Source organism: Bombus bifarius, unplaced genomic scaffold, assembly GCF_011952205.1.
Source record: "Bombus bifarius isolate JDL3187 unplaced genomic scaffold, Bbif_JDL3187 scf7180000007978, whole genome shotgun sequence".
Lineage (NCBI taxonomy): Eukaryota > Metazoa > Arthropoda > Insecta > Hymenoptera > Apidae > Bombus > Bombus bifarius.
In genome coordinates, this window is record NW_022884363.1 from 2271967 (window position 1) to 2289139 (window position 17173).

Genomic DNA, 17173 nt, shown 5'->3' on the forward strand with positions numbered 1-17173 from the left:
ACGAACCTCTGTAGTAGGCGCTACATTACGCATGGTGTAATCCCATAGAAAAGATAAACCCCTTTCCCCTGAACTCTCTCGGAACGAACGGGATTTTCATACCACGGAACACGAAGGAGATAAAATAACGTTGAAGCAAAATGTTGCTCCATTTTCCCGATATTTTTAGTGCCTTGATTTTGTATAATTTCCACGATAATATCGGATAGCGAACGAGAAACTCGTTTAATTTCATAGTCGTCGAACCACGAGTAACCCTGTGCCGGTGATTGTTTTCACGCAGACGTGGCTCACGGTAACTTCACGCCAGAGGAAGCACCGACAACCGAGTCACCTATTCAGAGCGACGTCTTCGTGGAGAAAAACGGTGCCGCGGAGGGTGAACTTCCGGTCTCGACTGCGAAGCACGACGACCCGACGTACATGGCGGTCGTGATCGGCGTGCTAACCGCCGTGATCCTTCTGCTCGCCGTTGCGATATTTCTCATCGTCTCCAGGCACAGGCAACGAAAGTGTTTCGCCAGTCCTATGACTGGAAAGGCACCATCCCATCTTGGATCTACCTGCGCTACGGTCGAGAAAGGAGCCGCACTCATGGCGTACACTTTGGAGGATGATGAAAGGTATTCGATGAATGAAGATTATACAATCGGGGGCAAAAGTAAGTGGACAGCTGATAGAAATAGATATCAACGAAGTTTTGTTTAGTACGGCTTGTTTACGCATAAATACAAATATTGATTTCAATTGTCTGGTACATAATACGTGTACTGTAAGAATATATAATGGATGAAAATAAACTGCACGGTACTGGTATTAGTTCGATTAAACTTCAGCAATCTTCCACTGCCTGTCCATTTATTTTTGTCTTCGACTTTATTAAAAAACGACAAAGCGAAATTTAAAAATTTTAGACGTTTCTTTGATTGGAGGACGATTTGTAGAAGAACAAATTTTTATAGGCTCATGGGAAATTTGTAGGTTCAAAGATGCATAGAATACACGTAATATATAAAAATGTATTTAATATTTAATAGGTAAAACAATTTTCTATCTACATTTAGGTAAATTTGATTCGATTAGATTTAATTTTTTCCATTTCTTACTTTAAGATGAATTTGCTTAAATATTCACAGTGTAGTAATTCATCGGTTGACAAAATTTGCCAAAGTTGGATTAGGTATTTGAAAGAATAAGTAGAAAAGATGACTATTATAAATCGTTGAGGATTACGTAGACAAACAAAGATATTTTATTTATTGCCATTGTTTAGTTACAATAACTCGAAATATTCGTTGGAAATATTCGTTGGAAATATTTCGTGCAAATATTTGAAATCAAATGATAACGGTACGATACAATACTGGCACCGCGACACTCGGTTACGGTGAAAGGAAACGGTGTGGACACAAAGGATTTGCGGCTTTCGCTGTTATAGTAAATATTACTACTAATAATATTAGCTTTCGTGATAGGCCTACGGTTTCGCGTCGATTTCGCGTCTACCTTGTGCAAACACCACGGTTTACCGATTTTAGTACCTTGCTTAGGTTCCGATGAAACGATGTTTGCCAACTGTCGGCATAAAATGGTTGCAAAACAGCTATATTCGATATATGTATGGTTATCGTCGCGAGACGAAAGAAATACGTTAAAACGATTTATATTTTCACGAATGATATTTAAAGTACAATTTAATCTCAATGCATCTAAACATTTAAAAACGAAATTGTGAAGGCATACGAACAAATTACTCTGCATATCATACACATCTATAACACAGTATAAATTCGATCTAAGAAATTTAAAATTACAAAGATTTCCAGATAAATAGAATTCCAGTAGCATTCCAATACATCTAAAAGATTAAAAAAAAAAGAGAATAGGAAGATACTCAAATAAATCACTCTATACATCATACACATTTGAAATAGGCTATAAATCCAAAATATCCAAGAAATGTAAGAAAAATAATCAGAAAAATTTTAAATAAATCTCTCTCTATATTGTACTCTTAAAAACTCCTTCAATTAGCGAGGAATACTTTTAAGATTCTTATTCTGCGAATTATAAAAGCAACCTACTTGATTATAAAGATGTTCTAATAACGTGGAATTCCGCAACATCCTTTTCCAACTTTACAACCATTCACAGTACTCCATGACGGCGGAAGCCACCTTCCAATAAACTTTCCATCCGTCGTGCTCGTTAGTAGATGTCCAATAACGGACATCCTCGGGCAATATATCGAGTTTGTATGGCACGAATGTCTCCAGACGAGATCCTCGAGCCACGTCGTAACTCGGACGCGACCTACACGTTTCAACATTGATCTTCAACCTTGGCTCCGCTTTGTGCAACCTAATATTGCCGTTCGAAGAATGTCCTAAAAGAGAACCGTATAGACGAGTGCTTCAAGTGCACGTACGAACGTTTTACCACCCTTTGACGAATATCTGACGTGCACTTAAGTTGAACGGCGAAACTCGCCGAGTAAAAAGTATCCACTCGAAAAACGATGCACTTTCGTCGCTACAAAAGACGCTTTAAAGCCGGCTTTCCAGTCGCGCTGTTCTCTTTAACGGTGCATCCTCTTCGGCTAATGGTTGTCGTACAGCTTAAAAAATACCGTCACTCTTTAGCGACGATTCAAAGGTCACAATCGTGAGTTTGTGAGTTTTATTAAATTCTATCAGAGAATCTGGGTCTAGCCTAATTTCGTACATACATACGTAGATACATATTTCGTTTGAAAGACTCTTCGTTGGAACAGTGGAATACGCTGGAACTCCATTTATCTGAACTTGTGGCGGGACAAATAGTTTATATGTATAATTGGAGTTTGTTTAAAATAGGTTATCACTACTTACCGTTTCCCAATCATATAATAGGAACTCACGTTCAGATAAGTGAATTCAACTAGCAAAAGTTTAGTTAATCGGGCATTAACTACAATTTCGTCTGATTAAATAGAGTTCTACTCTAAATGTATTTTTCCGAAATATTAAAAATACTTAAGATTCGTATTTATTTAGAAGATTCGGTGTTTAGAAGCATACAGATTATTCTTTGTCAAATTAAAGATTTCATCACACATACCACCTTTCTTCTCAACTCTTCCTTGTTGTTTAGCTAAAGCAAACCTTTAGCTAAAGCAAAGAAAAAAGCAAACCTTCCAACTGAACAAAATACTAGAATACAAATTCTAGTCGATTTCTCAACGGTGCAACCCTGTTTCCATTCTATGCTATCGGCACGGTGTCGGATAAACATAAAAGTACCAGACATTTTCACACCCTAGCGAATCCGAATTCTGCGTATTCCCGTAGCCACCTCCCATTCGCAGTCCCACACGATGCATCACCGAAACACAGGGAAATCCCACGATGGATAATCCGAGTGAAACGAGTGTCTCTGTTCTTTCTGTTCGTAAGGTACGCCGGTGGTTCGCTACCGACACTGCCGCGGGACTTAGGGAACCGTTTTCTGGACATCGTGAAACTCGACGACTATCAAGAACCCTACCAGGCCCTGAAGTACGCACCGTACTACAGCTACAGCACCGTCGTTATGGAGATGAAAGACATGATGCTGAACAACAAGGGCAGCAACATCAATCACTCAGGTATGCCGTGCTCCGTACACGGTCGCCCCGCGTTGTTTTGCGTGCATACATACATACGTACGCGTACCACGCGCGTGCACACACGCGTATCAACCGTATATTTATACGCTGGCGCACGTTGGTCCCTGTGCTCGCTACGAGCTACCGCTGCTACGCGTACGTATGTACCAAACAACAAAGCATTCGCCTGACCGCAATCAATACACTGTCCCCCTGCACTCTCCTCTCCCTACCCTCCCCCTGTTCCGCGCCCGTTCCTCCTTTGCTATATCATCCACAGCGGTGTACGCGAATGGTGCAGTTGACACATCGTACGATTATGCGGTACCGGAACTCGGCACGGTGCCCCTGCTCAACCAGGACAGCACAGGACGCGGGCCTGCCGTTTCCAGCGGCACCAGCGACCAGGACAGCATCTTCTCCAAGACCTCTTCGCGTGGCAACAAGACAGAAAACAAAAAGGTACGAATCGTCCTTACTTTGGTACGAGTTGCAACGGGTAGCAGTTCGATTCGAGTGCAGTCGCGTCGCGTTAAATGGATGACACCTAGCTCTACGAGATGTTGAAATTCAATTCGTAGGAAAGTGTCTAATCCTGTATCCATGTCGGTGTCCGTGAACAAATCATAGATCGCGTTCGATAGTAGCGTCGACGCATTTCCCAGCGGGCATTGTTCATTCGAGAGATGATATATTAACGCGTTGACCGCGGAGATGAGATGGCGATGGTTCAGTGTGAGTGAATTTTTTTATTTCTTAACACGCTGAGTGCTAATGACGCCGACGTGGTGTCGCTCGTCTTCTGGAGCAGCCAGGTCATGACATCACTGTGGAATTATCCGCACTCAACGTTTTAAAGGATCTGTTCACGACACGTCTGGTTGTACTCTGCTCGCGAGTTGTTCGCAAGTTCCAACGTAAACACAATGCATTTATTCGCGATAAGAATGCCAACAACTCGCTACCTGGTGGCGAACAATTTTATGCGAAACCCCGGCATAACGTTGCTTTCGTAAAATAAACAAATGTATGTATCTGACTCGCAATCAATGGAGAAGAAATATACTCGCAATTCCCTATGCCTCCTTCGATAATTGGCCAGATAGTATACCTACTCAGAACCAGTTAACGCAATACTACTGCATTTGTACGATTTCTGTCTGAGTTTATCGAGGTGTTTTATGAGATGATTATTCTCCCGATGGAACTAGTTGCTCGTAATTTTTATTACGAGTATTTTATTCGAAATTAACAAGGGAAATTCGAGCACGCCTGTAGCCGAGTTAGAGGAAATAAAAGTTGAATACAACGTCGGAGTGAATACCGTAATTTATTACTTAGGAGATAATCTGGAACGTAACGTGTATTTGCAAACATTTTCATAATGTACGTTAAAACTACTCTCCGAATGGGTCGGATCTTTGATATGCAAACTCTAATTCGATTTCGCAACGCGAAGATATGCAAAATGGCGTACGGGGAGACGAGCAGGGTGGGACTGAATAGGTAGAACGCGTATCGGGACCGATAAAACGGCGTCCGGACGACGAAGGAAATAATCGTAACGTTCGATCGCGAACAAAGTAAACGAAAGTCGACGCGCAAAAATTCAACTACGTTATCGCTGGATCTATAAATAATAGCCACCCTTGCTCAAATGTACTTGTATTTCTGCAGTAACCATTAAACGTGCACTCTATTCGTCGAGGGAAAGTTCGCAATTAATAATTTAAATCAATATGGCGGAACGAGTGCAGACCATTTGGGGTAGATATACCTCCCGTGGGTACAGTATAACGTAGCTCGTATCCGGAATACCAGAACGCCGGAACGTGAGGGCGGATGAAGAGAGAAAAGAGTAAAAAAGCGGAGGAGCTACGCACCGTCGACGTCAAACGCGCGAGACGTTCCCCAGGGCTCTCTTTTGGCATAAAAAATCACCGAATCGCGACTAAAGGTCAATACGAATACTTTCGATCGATACCGCGGGCTTTCTATCGGATTAGATAATAATTCGTGTAACCAATGCAATAGATGTTACAGATGCAAAATACGCTCCATTGAATCTGGCCGTTAACAGATTTGTTTCGTCGATATTAGTTTTAACTGGTTGAGATAATTTAATTATACGTATTTTGAATATAGATCGAGCAAAACCAATACAGTCGCGTTACGTAAAACTAACAACTGAAAGATTTTTAGATAATACCTCGCTCTGATATATACCATTATTTCTGGAATTAATCCTTAATAATCCTTTGACGAAACTAGCTTCAATCAGTTTTAATTGTGACCGTAATACTGACATTGTATCGATTACCAATTCGGATGATTGATCTTCAGTTTTCCATACTACCCTTCAAAAATTTGCTAGATTTTCCAACATTTGATCGAACCAAACCACCCAATATCTATCGTACGATACAATAAAAGTAATAAACGTTGTATCGACCATTTTGCATAAACATCAAGACACCGAGCACGATGGATAACGTTGTTTACGCATAACAAGTAACGTAAAAGGTATGCACGCTGGCAAACAAATAAAGTATCGCGCGTATTCAGGAACGTTTCCGCTCAATCTGCAGAATCATTCGATTGATCGGTTTGTCGACGTATAAACGAACTGCCGTCAACGGGCTGCGTCGAACCCTTTCGCGAATACCCTCGGAGCAACCCTCGTGGAATGTATCATCATTACGCGGTCCGGTGGCTTCCGGGCCAGTTCGCTCTGTTAATTGCGGAGAGAAAGCGCGTCGTGTAATCACGTTTGCAATCCTATCTCCCTTCTGCCACCCTCTGTCGTTCTAGCCCTCTCTCTCTCTCTCTCTCTCTCTCTATCTTTCTCTCGCTCTCTCTCTGCCTCTCTTCCTCTCTCCAACTTTCTCCCTCTTTTTTTTTCTTTCACGTTTTCGCGTGCTCAACCCATCCCCCAATTTCCGTCGACTCGCGTGCCGACATCGCAGAAATATTACACATAGGGGGTGGTTGATTCGGCAACCTGCGCCTAAATCGGCGCCTACCCGCCGCGATCTGTTGGAATAAAAATACGCCGCGGCAAATTTGTAGCATGCCAGTGATTTATTTTCTGCAACGCGTACGCCGAATACACACCGTGCCAACCGACGGAACGACGTATTTTTCGAGAATACCGATCTCGTGTTCGCGCGCCCCGTTTCATCGAGCACCCAGTCATCCATCCCCTGTACAACCAACATCTTTGCCCGCCACAGAGTGAAAAGGAATGGATCGATCCGACAGCTGAATACGAATCTGGGTCTTTCGTTCGTCGTGTGAGTTACCTGTCCATTGAACTTCTTTGAATTTTCTATAAGCTTTATGTTTGGCGACGTTATGAATCGCTACCTGTGAAGGTGTACGAATTTTACCTGTAAAGGCTCTTAAAGTCAGAAGTGATAGATCGTCGATGGCAAGATTTCTTTCTGACGCGAAGACGCAACACCGACTATCGGACGGAACGATTGCAGTGCGATCGCCACGATTTCCGCGGTATGTAGACAGATTGATTCGAACACAATGCTCCCAAAGTGGTCGTCTACGTCGAGACGTCTGCGCGTGATTGACAGACGACAGCGCCACTCGAAACAGTCAAAACATTTCGGGGTGGCTCGTCGAGCCTGGCCTTGACGCATCGTAGCGACGCCAATCATTGTCCCCGCGCGATCCGTCATTAGACCCAAACGGCCGTCCTCCGAAAACATCGCGCCAGGGGTTATCGGTGGCTCGATGCAGTTTTACAATGGGACGTGTCGAATGTTATACCCGTCACGTTCGACTGGTCCTTTCGACGCGATCTCTGCTCCCCTTTTTTTTCTCCCTCTCTCTCTGTCTCTCTCTTTCTCTAACTCTCTCTCTCTCTTTCTCTCTCTCTCCCTCATCTCCCACGTTTTATTTCACGTCGGTAACAATGAACGTTTTAACGTAAAATTGAGAGTATCGATGTGACGAACGAGTGTATGCAATTCCCGATCATAGACATATGGAAATTATTCGAAAAATAGATTTTTAGTCGACAGGAAGCTTTCGAGGGATGTCAAATGGATGAAATCGACGATGAACGAGATATTTTATACAGAGAGAGAGATATAGGCTCCGATTTATAGAGATAATTTTGCCACTTAAATTATTGTATAAGTCTGTCGGGTTTGTAATACATCACAGGTAATTTACTGGCGCGGGAAATGACGAATAATTCATCCGCTGACCGGCCCCCATGAAACCCTCGTGTTACCGCGGTTAGCGTGATCATAGATCGTTGATTATCGATCGATACCACGAACGATGCATTGTTCTTTCGTTGTTTCAGTCGCCGACTCAACAGGAGGTACTTTCGGCCCTGAAGAGACGTCTGGAGCAGACAAGCGTCCCGCTCTTCCCACGGCATCGCCTCCGCATGCTCTCGAAACTTGCCGAAGGGGCCTTCGGAACGGTAACGACATTGTTATTACGTACCAACCACATATCTATTTTAAATTAGACACGCGAATTGGACGCCACGATCGACGATTCGTCACGTCCACTTCAATAACGAATTACCCCCGTGTTAGGATTTGCTTTATTATCCTCTTCGCATTGAAACGTAGATACTTTGTTCATTTTGATCTCGATCTTGTACGATAGGCTTCCTCTTAGTCGGTCTTCACGAGACTGGATATAGGGATGCATGAATGAGCAATCAATTAAGCTGAAAATATATGCAGAATATCATTTGTAGGTTGTAAATAAAATGGAATAATTTTTGATACTTTGTTTATGAAATATAGATATTACGACGACATATACGCAAATAAATAACGTTCCATCGATAATTTTCGTTTGCTTTCTTGATCGTGATCCATTTGTTGCAGGAAAATCGTACTATTTTCATTTTCATCTCCATTTGGAGTTTCTAAATTTTTAATTCCTCATTTTCCATAAATTCTCTTTAACTTTAACCCGCGTTCAGAATATTAAATGGCAAGAATATTTATCTATACTTTATTATTTATCTAGGAAAACAGAACTCTTTAATTAAACTTCTTACACACTTCCATCTCCTTCCTTTTCTTCTGCTTCAAAATTAGATCCAAAGAATGTCCTCGTCATTCGTTCGATTGAAATTTCCTTTACGAAGTTCTCTTATTTATCCCTTTGGACTTCGTAACGAAAATATAATTAAAGCGGAGTTCTATTAAAGGAAAACCGGATAAGAGGAAATCCTATTACCTTCTATCAGCGCAATTCCGAAAGAAGACAGTTAGAGACATTTTATCCAAAAAAAAAAAAAAAACAAATATATCCCTACATCGTATAACATCAAGTTGCTTCTGAACGTCACATAATCGCCCCATATCATTCGCGTTCATCACAGAATCACGAAATTAGCGATCTCGCGTTTTCCAATGCTATTGTATAGTACGTCATATCATCGGGGCGGCGCTGTAACCTCAGACCTAACCTCTCTATGCGATTCCCGCAACATTATCATAATACACTGGCTGTTTATAAAGTGTCGCTTTACCCCGCTAATACAGACCAACGGAAACACCTACTGAAATACCATCGAGCCACACAGGGTTAAATTACAAACGGCCGATATTACGAACGAACCGGATGTTGCGTTGGTAGCACTGCTCGCGCAACCAATCGACAACAACGAGCGACAGAGGCATCGTGACGGGTATTCCCAGCCGTCGATTTTGCATGAATTCGGGAATACGCGCGATACACGTCTAGCTTTCCTTGCACGGTGGTGGTTAAACGACAACCAGAGAACACCGTAGCGACGAGAGAAACCGAGAGTAGAGCCAGTGAGAGAGAAATCAATCCGTTTGTTGACCGTACACGGACAATTCGCCACTGGCTACGCGCAACAATACGTCGATTAACGAAGTGTCCACCCTGTTATTCTTCCCGTCACAATAGCGCCTCGTCTAGCTCGTCGAGGATAATCAGTTTCGAATGCGTTAGAGCGGCTAATAATTCCCTTTTGTTTCCTATCCGGCCGCTGGCACACCGTTAATGACCGGGCCAAGAGAGATGCTTCTCTCCCGTTCGAGTTTCGGCCGTGTCAGCCGGCCGCTGCATCTACATGCACGCGATCGCTTTGACTTCGAAATCTCGACCGCGGATCAAGCGCGGAATTAATCGTTGTTCGCTCTACATAGGATAATGGTGTCGGTTACCATCAGAAAATTACTAATTTCCCAGCTGGATTTCGATGTATATCGTATGTGGCAGCGACAATGCTCCAATGTTGATTGTTTAACCCATTCGCTTTTACTAAAATACAGCCTAATCCTGTATCTACGATTGCTGTTCTAACGAACGGCCTACTACTTTGTAGAATCGCGGGATGAATTTTGTTGACACGCTTAAAGCATGAAGACGCGGGAATCGCGTCGGTACCGTTACTTGGTTAATTGCGTCGACGTAATTCGCACGTCGATAGCAGAGAATGTGTTGGGCTTGATGCGAACGATGTCGTAGCAGTGACGCTGTGCCATTATGTAAATTCAAAGTCGACTGGTATGTTCGTAGCGATAAGCTTTCCTGTTTTTGAATATGAAACCCGTACTTTTCTCTCTTTCTCTTCCGATAAATACAATTTCGATATTGTTAACTCTGTCAATTAATGTATTTCTAATAACGCGATGCACGCAAACATACAGTATCGCTGTTGAAAATGTAAAGTTGAATCGCGCCATGTCACCGCTACGAAACTGAAACGATATCGTATCGCTCGTGTGTATCGAACCTTATCTGACTTCCGGTGTCTGACTGGCCGCTATCGACGGCCATCTTCCACAAACGTGGCGGCGAGTATAACCGTTCCGGTGAAAGTTTCGCGATAAATTCGCCGTACGACGAATAATCTAATTCAGGGATCATCCATTCTCGTTAGACGAATTTATAGCTCTAACGAGCAGCTCGCGATACCCAGACATTTTATTTTGTAATAAACGGTCGGCACCGGGAGTATTCTTCTTCATAGCTGACCGATCCCAAACGAAAACGATTCCCGTGTAAAATGTAAACAAATTATGCCCATAAAGGTGTACGTGGCGGAAGCAGAAGGGATCCCGGAATACGGAACGACGACCACCGTTGGCAAGCGTCTCGTCGCCGTCAAATTTTTACTGCCGGAAGCCAGCGAGAAAGAAAAGTGAGTATAGAAAAGTTGGGCGCATCGCTCGCACGTAATTTGCATTCCGTTTCGCCGTTACAACGAGCTCGATCGAGCCATTGCCCCGCATCTTCTTGTCCCGCTTTTCTCGACGTCAGGGCGATAAACATTTTACAACCGCGGAAGAACGGCCTCGGTTACGCGAGACCTGATTTTACGCAAGATTTCTTCTTCTATTCAACCAAGGCCGTACTTTCCAAAGAGTCAACTGATCACCGGGAAAGATGTTGGTGATAAGAAAGATGAAAGATCGGCTCGTTACGGCTAATTTTTTATATTTAATTTATCCTGCCTCGGTAGTACAAGATAGCGGTAGATTTAATAAGACGAGAATTCGAAGTTTTCAAAATACCGATTTTTATTTATTAATTACCATGAAAAATGGCAGCAAATTCTTGAAATAGCGGGTATTGCAATATTACCAATGTCTTCGAAGGAATAGAAAAAGCAAAAAGCGGAGGAGAAAAATACGAAAGAGAAGAAATAGAAGGAAACGTAAAACAGGAGAGAATGTTAAAGCAGAAGGGAAAGGAGAAGGATAACGTTTATCCCAAGATTCAAGTAGAAATAGCCCAATACTTCCCTGACGTAAGACGTTATTGCCCTATCTTTCAACTATCCAGTTGGAAAACCTGATTAAAAAGAAACCCGGATTACCTACCTTAATTGTTTCGTTAAAATCGGCAATCCAAAGTAGAAGTCCTCTGCTTACAAGCAACAGTAGTCGTTATAACAAAGAGAAGCTTCTAACACTTCTCGCATAGAAAATAATGACTAGAACCTATCTACAAAATCTCTCTCAAACCCATTCAAAAGTATTGCGATTAAAACCAAAAAAGAAACATAAATGACACCGTTCGAGGAAACGGCGTCCTCGATACCGATGCTACCTGCAAGATACACAATGGCTGGCGAGCATAACGCAACGAAATCGGGTCTATTTCGCTAGCAGCACCGTGCACAGGAGCAACGTAGGTCGTGATACAAACCGATTGCGAATGCATCGAGCGATCGCCATCCCCGGAATAGCTGCCCTGTGCATAAAATTCATAGCATTGCTGGCTCTTCCCAAATGTGTCCCGGTTTTTCTTTTCCTCCGAAACCGGGGCCACCGGTTCTCTCTGCCCCTCTCCTCCTGGTTCTAGCGGTCGCATCGTGGCCGTGTCGTTTTATAGAGGAAACCACACGGCGGTGAAACGTCCAGATATACCGGCGAAGACGATCGTTCTCGCGGCTATCAAGCTAGACATCAGAAAAAGGCCAGTTCGATTCCACGAATGGAATAGATTTGCATACAATGACCAGAGAGATAGGGTATCGGGAGTTCGCCGCGCTTCGTGGCGACGCGAAAGAGGGATCATAGGGTGGTTGGCCAGGGGACAGGAAGAGCAAACCAAACGAATCCACCAGGGACAGACGACAAAGCTTTCTTCCGAAACGAATATCGACAACGTCCATCGGACATCGTTGCAGCTCCCTCCAGCTTTTGTGACCGAGAAACTCTGTGCAAGGGAGGGGATAAGGAAAGTTTCATCGTCGCGAATGAGTTATCTGATGCTTGCTGAAAAGGAGAATGGAAAAACGATTCGCCTTCAAGACTTTTAAGACCGTGACGTTCTAGTTTCTAACTAATTTCGATGATGTCGCACGGGTGATGACAAGAAGGATGCGAAAGACGAGTCGTTTACGTAGTCTATTTAGTTCGTAGAAGATTTTTCTTCTTCTTTGAGCTTTTAGCGAGGAGATCCTGGGAAAAGCTCCACTAACGTACAGTTTGCTCCAGCGTCTTAAAGCACACGCTTCGACGCGGTGTAACATCTTTCTCTTTAGAATGGTATTTTACATGCAAAGCTTCTTCGCTGTTTCTCGTTATCTTTGGCGTCGTACAATTTTCTTTTTTTTTTATGAAATACTATATTCTCTTTACATCTCAACCAATCGTACGTGACTGCGATAGGTCTAAGATTAGGTTTCAATTAAATCACATAATTCTGTAATCATTTATGACCCGTTAATATCATTCGGACATTTCAATGAATATAAAAAAATGGTAACCGTGTAACATAAAATGATAAATGAAGAACGTACTTAATCGAAGCTGCCAATGTTGCTCACCAATGATCAACACGGCAACGCGTCAATTTCAATGGGAAAATCATTGCCTCGCTTTCAAGCTGACCCAATAGATTTCGAAACTCTCCTCGTAGTATTAACAGAGGTAATTGCGTTCATGATTTATCACGTATACCAATCGTTTCTACTAATATACTCTTGTCGTTCCGCCTTATCGTAAATAAAAAACGAAACGATCCGACCCATGGTTCCTCCGTGGTTTCCACGGTTCTTCGAACGTCTGCTCACGCAACAAGTCTCCCACCGCGAGGATGACTTATCGCGCCCCTATCGTGACTGGAACTTGCTCCACTTCCTTTTCCACCTCGCGCTTCCACCTTGTGCTTTCAACTTATCCACGTGATCTCACCATCAAAGACAAAAAAATCTCGTGTTTCTTCGGCTTTCACTTTGCAAATGTTTGATGGTCGCTTAACGATCCAACCAATTCAACTTTCTCGTCCAAACACGCAACAAGAATACCAGCTCGCTCTTGACAACTGGTCTACGTTCACGAAAGATCCTGCTCACAACGAATAAGGAATATTTTATGCGTTATAGCCGGCATCAAGATATATACAGGTATTGACTCTCTTGATGGCGTACGCTTTGTTCAAAACAACGTTAAATAACGAGCCGGTTAATGTTCTGCCGGTCATATTCTCGTTAAAAAACAGCACGTTGAATTCTTCGATCCCGGATACGCGATATGATTTAATCGCGTTCACGTTTCCCGGCTCTGAGCACCCTTTTACCGTTCCATCGTTTCGTGTTTCGTTCATTATTGAAGAGAGTTTTTCTCCCTCCGTTAACAATCGCGGCCATTTTTCGGGGAATATGTATAACTTCGGTCCTCCAGCCATCGAACAATGCTTTCAATTTTCACGAACAAACACAGAGTCGCTCGAACATTTCGATTTTGTGAAATCCAATTTTTTTTTTAGAAATAATATTTTTCAACGTAGCTTTACTTTTACGTTCAACTCGATTGCAAGGTCAAAGGCAATATCACCACTGTAGTTCAGCTTTGTTCGGACACTTCTCATTATATCCGTGTTTCTTTACTCGCCAACATTTTCATCTCTCGATTTCTTGCCTTGCCTATCTTCCATGAATATTCATTCGAAAAATGAATCGCGCCTCTTAAGCTTATCCCTGCGGAACAGATAGCGTAACGACGTTCCCTGGACGCTTGATCACGCGGACATTTGATAAGGAGAATCGGAAGACGATGGACAAGCTGCAATTAACGCGCTCCACCTACGGACATCGAGACGGGCAACGTATTATTTCGCTTACAATTTAGCCCCATCAGGGATATATTTGTCGCCCACGCGACGTTCCGAGGTGCCAGGACCATGGAGCGCACCAGAATTCGCAGTTTATGGAGAATCGATACGAGCCACGTAGTTTTGTTAACGGCCGCATTAAGCTATCACGCGAGAGTGCCATTACCAAGTCGATCGTAAGTAAGGCTGAAGTAACGATGCTGCGTGGAAACGCGTCTTGTTACCGCGTTTCTGAAAAGCAGAGCTTCCCTCGACACGGCTACGTCTTGGGCTCGTTTTACCTCCGGTGCCTGCATACAAACGAAACGTCGAAACTTTCTTCGAAAATCTTACGGTTATTTCGCGCGATGGACACTGCCGAGTCAAGCAATGGCTCCATTTGCTTTAACAATCTTCCAGTTGCCTCGCGTTGATGTAAAATTGGACGCTGTATACGATTTTCTACGTTTATACTTGTTTTTTTTTCCTCTTTTTATTTCTTTTTTATCGTACGAAATTTCTGTTTATGTACACGGGTCTTGGCGATAGAAATTTGAAGAAGATAACAAATAACAAGATTACCTAAGAAAAGAACACGTTAGAATGCAGAAAAGAAATTGGAATTCAGATGTTTCGTTTTGTCGAACGATCGAATCATCTAAACCAAATATTCGTAGGTAATAAAGCCACGAGTTAGTAAATCCTATGGATCTGTTAAGGATGGATTTCCAACGAGACGTCAGGATCCTGGCAGCTCTAGAGGATCGCAATATCGCCCGGGTCCTGGGTGCTTGCTGCCGCGAAGAGCCATATTGCGTAGTAATGGAGTACCTGGAACATGGAGATCTCTGCCAATTCCTCAAGACGCATATCACTGCCGAAGATGCCCATTCTATGCCGATCGGTGTCAAAACGCTCAGGTAACTATCCATTTAACGACGCTAGAAAACCAATCATCTTCGAATGTTCGTGCATTTGTTAAATTTAAACGTAGAAATATGTACCGAATGCGGATAATATGCAACAGTATGAAAAACATCCGAAGTAGAATGTACCTTGTTACAGCATTTAGAAAATGAAATCACAGTCTGATAAACTTCAGACAGTAAATAAAAATTGCATCAGGTAGAGATGGGATCTTGGAAATATCTTTAAAATAGTAAAATCGAAACTATCCGCGTACTTTCAAACACCTAATGAGTGACGATTTCGGAAAAAAGAGAAAATACTTTTAAGTAGATTCGAATCTTCACAAGGTGGGTTAGAACTCTTTGCAAGTATCCCGAGTAAGCGGTACTTTCAAGTACAATCAAACTTTCAGCAAGGAGATTCGAGCCTTTTATGAGTACTTTAACCAGAAGATTAGTCTGTGTAATAGCTTTCCATCTACAACATCGAACTCTAGTAAAATCTTAATCCACGTTGTACATAATCTATAGTATTTACGCTTTCTATACTTATAACTACACGTCGTATTTTACAGTATTCGCCAACGTTATATCACTTTACAAGTAAAGAAACTGCAATAAAACATCAGAAACTGTAACGAATATCGTTCGGATCGTACGGAAATTGACCCGGATTCGCAAGTACACAGTGAGATTGATCCCATGCCTACGAGGCAACGCGTGAAAATTAATCAAACGCTAAAATTTCAATAACTCCTCCGGTGAAACATCGGCGTTCGTCAGCAAGACTCGTGGTTTAGTTCCATCCGCTGTGGCGAGGCGTCGCGAAGTTAACACCCAATAAGTTTCGCCCAGGTTGGAGTTTGAAGCGTTTATTAATCGTGAGCGACGTAGCCTTCGAGTACAGTCAGCAACCCCCTTCGCGTTCCGTCGTTTCCGACGAACCCGTCCGTCTCTTTCCAACCAACCAGGCCTTCCTCTTCTCTGTTCCTCTATCTGCCTTTCCTATCACCCCCCCCCCTCCCTCTCTCCTTGACTCACCCTAACTCTGAAAAGCTTGCAGTCTCACGCCTTAACTTCGTCCTCTTGCAACTCACGCCGCTTTCCTCGTTTCAGTTTCAACTGTCTCATCTACATGGCGGCGCAAATCGCGTCGGGCATGCGGTACCTGGAGAATCTGAACTTCGTGCACCGGGATCTGGCTACTAGGTGAGTACGACGAGAAGTTCGAGCGAACGTATCCGGCCGGATCTCTCTTTCCCACGAGGATAAACGCGTCTTAGCGGCGCACATCCAAACTATCATCGTTTCGTTCGTAGCGCAGATGTTTTGTTACTCTAAATAGGAGGAGTCGACAAGAAAGAGAGAAGACAGAGAGATACGTAAATGTTGTTTCGACTTCTAGCCCGTGGAATACAACAGGGAATGCGTATAAATGACGTCCTTTAATCAAGCTGTTTCGTACTCTTCGCGATTTCATTTCCCTTTAACCGCTCGTCGCGTCGGCGCAACACAGACGTAGCTACGAATACGGAGAAAGCAATTTTCGAGGTTCCTGAAAGGATTACCGTGATGTGATATTCCATAGAGGAAGACGAATTTCTGTAGCTTTCGCTTTGGAATATAATCCTGTGTTTTCGTACTTACATTCGATTCCGAATGGCATTTTCTGGTTTTTCATCCACCATTCCGTCTCTATAAGACACTATGCGAGCTAAGAAAATTTTACTTCTTTGTTCTATGATTACACATACTTGTGTACAAAATATTCCAGTAGCGTGATTATTTTTTTGTACCGGTAAAAATGTGTATCGTAATTTTGAAAGTTACCTTTGTGTTTATAAAAGAAATTGTATAATCGATATGCCTCTAAGCATTCTGGAAATATTGATATGTGGTATAAAAATAAAATTGAAAGAATTGACGATTAACGAAATGGTCAGAAATAAATACCGCTTAAAGAAGTGGTTCTTTAGAACGTGATAAGCATCAGTTCGCAGGAAAGCGAAAACCCGATATCGGGGTTTGTCGCTGAAGTTGAAATTAAATTATAGCTTTCCCAGAGCGCATTTCC

At 42.8% G+C, this 17173-nt stretch overlaps 1 protein-coding gene across 2 annotated transcripts in view; it reads left to right on the forward strand.

Moving 5' to 3' along the window:
• LOC117204507 (discoidin domain-containing receptor 2-like) overlaps positions 1-17173 on the forward strand; it is a 165349-nt gene that overhangs the window by 136440 nt on the left and 11736 nt on the right. For both annotated transcript variants that reach the window (XM_033441972.1, XM_033441975.1), the window contains exons 8-14: positions 284-623; positions 3435-3625; positions 3906-4087; positions 7953-8075; positions 10681-10790; positions 14911-15111; positions 16216-16308. In XM_033441972.1, coding sequence (XP_033297863.1) covers positions 284-623; positions 3435-3625; positions 3906-4087; positions 7953-8075; positions 10681-10790; positions 14911-15111; positions 16216-16308 — 1240 coding nt within the window. The remainder of the gene's footprint in view (positions 1-283; positions 624-3434; positions 3626-3905; positions 4088-7952; positions 8076-10680; positions 10791-14910; positions 15112-16215; positions 16309-17173) is intronic.